At 33.9% G+C, this 4,016-nt stretch overlaps 1 protein-coding gene across 2 annotated transcripts; it reads right to left on the bottom strand.

The window, feature by feature from the left end:
• Window positions 1-730: 730 nt before the first annotated feature.
• Window positions 731-3,358, bottom strand: LOC104732471 (GDSL esterase/lipase At5g33370). Of its 2 annotated transcripts, none has more exons than XM_010452021.3 (5): window positions 2,848-3,358; window positions 2,633-2,760; window positions 2,301-2,543; window positions 1,733-1,985; window positions 731-1,169 (listed from the first exon to the last, which is right to left on the bottom strand). In XM_010452021.3, exons 1-5 carry the CDS (start codon window positions 3,089-3,091, stop codon window positions 937-939), a joined length of 1,101 nt encoding a protein of 366 aa, XP_010450323.1. In that variant the 5' UTR covers window positions 3,092-3,358; the 3' UTR covers window positions 731-936. The 2 variants fall into 2 exon arrangements, with proteins under 2 accessions (XP_010450323.1, XP_010450324.1); XM_010452022.3 differs by having other exon boundaries at window positions 731-1,152.
• Between the last annotated feature and the right edge of the window lie 658 nt (window positions 3,359-4,016).

Raw genomic sequence — 4,016 nt, 5'->3', positions numbered from 1 at the left:
CTATGTGATCAAATTATGAATATACCTAGATAGTTCGCAGCGGAAAGATGAACTAAAATAAGATAAGGTTGTAAAGCACTCCAAACGTCGTGCCTCTACTGGTATCCACACGCACACAGACTGGATCAAGCGGGATGCTAATGCCGTAGAGATCAGATCTCAAAGTATGACAAACTATTTTGTCTTATACGTTTAGGGTTCGGCTGCTCAAAATAATACTTAACCTTCAAGCGATACTATATATCAATATATATAGTTAATACGTTTGACCTAAGTTTATTAATGAGCTAATGCCCAATCACATGACTAATCCCTCGAGAATAAGAGAAGTCATCTTTTGCCTTTTATTTCATGTGCACATTTACATAAAATTATTATATGTATATCGAATATACATATATGTATTGTATTAATACTTTATCACAAGTGCACACGTATGTATATCATATATATATATATATATATCACATATATATATATATATATATTAATAAACAACCCAACATAACATTAATCCAATCTGCTTAGGTGTGTGATCCTGTAGGATCGCATAATATTAGTAATGAACTTCTAAAGTCATTGATTATAAGAGGTTTCTAGCAAAACATTATAATCATCTAATATTATACGACTTTTAAACCTTGACTATACAAGAGTATGTACAAGTGATTTCAGGACATTCCCAATATGAATAATATATTACAAGTTAATTCATATTTGAATAAAAATATGAGACAGAAAAAACGAAAATGGACATTTAAAGATTGTTGCATATTACATCTTAGCTCACAATTGGTGATTAAATTATTGACGAACACAAAACTCATAACATAACTCAAGGAAACTAATAAAACCACCAATGTAAAAATACATAAAGAGAAAAGTAAACTCAAAACAAAGCATAGAGTGGATTTGGGATATATCAGAAGTAGCAGATCAGGTCATGAGATCAACGGTGAGGACGGTGCTAAGATTCATGGGATGCATATATTCTGGAGAGCCATTGAGGATTTGTTGAGCAATGATTCTACTTGCTTTTTCTGATGGGTGAAAAGGATCCCAAAAGGCAAAGAGATCTCTGTTTGGGCAAAGATTTGATAATGGTGTGCATAGCCCTATCCCATTGTACGGCCCTTGTCCACAACAAGCCACCTTCGACGTGACGAAACCTGCCAATCACAATTTGGTCGTAAACAAATAAGTCAATTCTCTGTATTCTCGGAGCAAAAGCAAACAAGGAATAAATATTGGGATTCCCAGCTTGCATTCTAATTAAAGACATTGTCACCTGCATTCACATTACGATTCGACCACATATTTTTTTCTTCTTTTTTTCTTTACAGCCGCATAAACACACATAAAATAATTACTTCTTAACTTCATGAACCAAAACGAAAAAAAAACAATGGTTCAAAAAAGCTAGAAAAAATGTAATTAACATTTTTAAAAAAATTGTTTTTATTCAAAACATAATTGAAACCAAAGTCAAAATGAAATCCTTACAATAAATTTTTATCAAAACTTGAATATATGTTCTTGTTTAGTATAGGTTTTCTCAAAACTAAAGGCCGATATACTGTATATATATAGCTACATTGAGACTAATTTTTTATGCCCAAATATTAACCCTGTCTTAGAATAATTTTGCCAATAAATAAGACTTTCTTCTATTTTATGAAAAAGAAAAGTCTATAAAATTAATTAAGAGGGACAAATTGATAAGATCATGTACCGTATGCTTGTGGGTCGCTGATAAAGTCCATGTGCATTTGTTGAGTATTAGCGGCAATGAAGGCCGAAGACCCAACTTCGTTGTTGAGGTCAGTTATCATTTGAACGAGTTGTGGGTTGAATAGTGAGGCGGCTCGTTGTAGTTCTGTAGCACACTCGCCGTTGCGGCTACGTTGAGCCAGCTCGGCCGGGACGCAACCCATCGGCCCTGTTCCAGTCACCAAGACACGTCGAGCACCCAAATCGTACATTTTCTACAACCAATTTGAATTTTTACATAGGCGAAAGAAATTGCCAAAATGTAATAAGTTTCAACATATTTGCTGCTATTAATTCAAATTATTAACTACTGAAGGCGGTATTTAAGAAGACTACAGTATTTCCTTATTAAAAAAAACTATTCTTTCCTTTTTTTTTTTTTGAGATGAATTGTATAGTGTTTCCTAGAGTAGGTTGAAATAAATTTCTACCAAATTATCTGTTTTCCAACTTTAAAAAAAAAAAAATCTCTTTAATTAGTATAGTAGGTTATTAAGCCAATATCAGTTGAGCTGTAATCATAAACTTACCCGTAGGACTTTGCGGTATTCAGAAATGATAAAGACAACGTAGTCAGGAAGAGAGAATTGACGAGATCTTGCAGAGAAAGGGACCAAGTAGTAGTTGTTGACGAAATCGTTGCCTCCGAGTGTAATTAAGACAAGAGCTCCATTCACGAGTCGATTCATCTCTTCTTCTCCAACCAACCCACTCACTCGGAGCTTGTACTGCTCGAAGTATTCAAGCTGCTTCGTGATCCTAATTATGTTCAGCTGCAATTGGATTTGGCAAAACATCCCTCACCATCAAGATCTCAAAAATGCCCTTAACCGATGATAATAGTAATGCCGGTGAAACTTACAAACTGGATTCCGGTGTCGTTAAGGATTCCAATACCGGCGGAGGCGAAGTTAGCGCCGACTAATAGTTTTTCCTTCTTCAGCATAGGACTGAGGTACGGCATTGGAGACTCTTGACCCAAATGCTCACCTACAAACAGATACTTATTAGTCATATTGTTTTTTTGGTAACGTTGAGCGCGTTAATGTTCTTGGAGAATAAGAAAAGAGAGCTTACTGATGAGATCTGGAATGTTAAGACCATTGGAGAAACGGCCGGTAGGACGGTGAGTTGGGAAATCGATACCATAAGGGTAGTTATCGGCACGAGCAGTGGTAGCTAGGAAGTCATTGTTACCATTGTCCACGAGGGAATCTCCGAACACTAGGAAAGCCCTAGCGTTGGCTTGCGGCACAAGTAAGCTCATTACTTGCAGCATGCAGAACCCTACTAGAGCCAAATTCGCCACCGACTTCGTCATTTATATATACGAAAAATGCTATTAGCTAGCTAGTTTGAAAAATATATGTATATGTTGATGTGAACTCTGTTTAGGTTTTTGCTACGAGCTGAAGATGTTGAAGGGAACATGATTGTCTGTGTATATATAGGTGTAAATGTAAAAAGTAATATAGAGGAAAAGGGCGGCATTAATGGAGGTCTTCACCAGCTGTTACCTATTGGTGTTAGAATTGATGTTAAAGGGAGACAACGTGTACTAGAGTTGTGATTTTGGTTGAGAATGAATAAGTGTTGGTAAGTCGACAAAAGCATATAATCAATAAGTGATGGTAAAGGTTTATTTGTATAGATAATGTCTTATTTTTCATCCATATTACTACAATGTTGTTTTGCTATATCTAGTAACAACCATACAAATTTCCACCTAAATAATTTTCATTTATTTACTATATTTTTTTATTTTATCAATGTTTACCTAATTCCAGTCTCGAATTTCTTTAAGCAAAATTTTATTGAAAGTTTAATTTCAAATTTTCATATATCCATAATATATTCATCAAATCCAAATGGGAGACTAACAAACCAAAAGAAGCTACGTAACAATTACAACTATATTATTTAAAAACATTAAAACTGGAATCTGGAATTTTCTGTCAGCATCACATATATTGCATATGAAATAGATATATATATATATATATATATATATATAGATATATATCAGGGAATATATTACATGCATGAAATTTTTTTTAACTTAACATTAGTACGTTAAATATTGTACTAATTCAACTATGGGCATGGAGTATGCCGCATAGTACAATATTATTTAATCAATTTATCAAAATAATTGGAGTAGCCAATAAAAATTCAGTAAATATCATAGTGTTGTACTCATACACTCTTAGAATAATTAAGGAAAAAGTTAAAACCATTTTTAGGGG

The sequence above is a fragment of the Camelina sativa genome, chromosome 12 (assembly GCF_030686135.1).
Source record: "Camelina sativa cultivar CO46 ecotype springtype chromosome 12, ASM3068613v1".
Classification (NCBI taxonomy): Eukaryota; Viridiplantae; Streptophyta; class Magnoliopsida; order Brassicales; family Brassicaceae; genus Camelina; species Camelina sativa.
The sequence above is the reverse complement of the archived record's forward strand: the minus strand, read 5'-3'. Positions and strand labels throughout refer to the sequence as shown.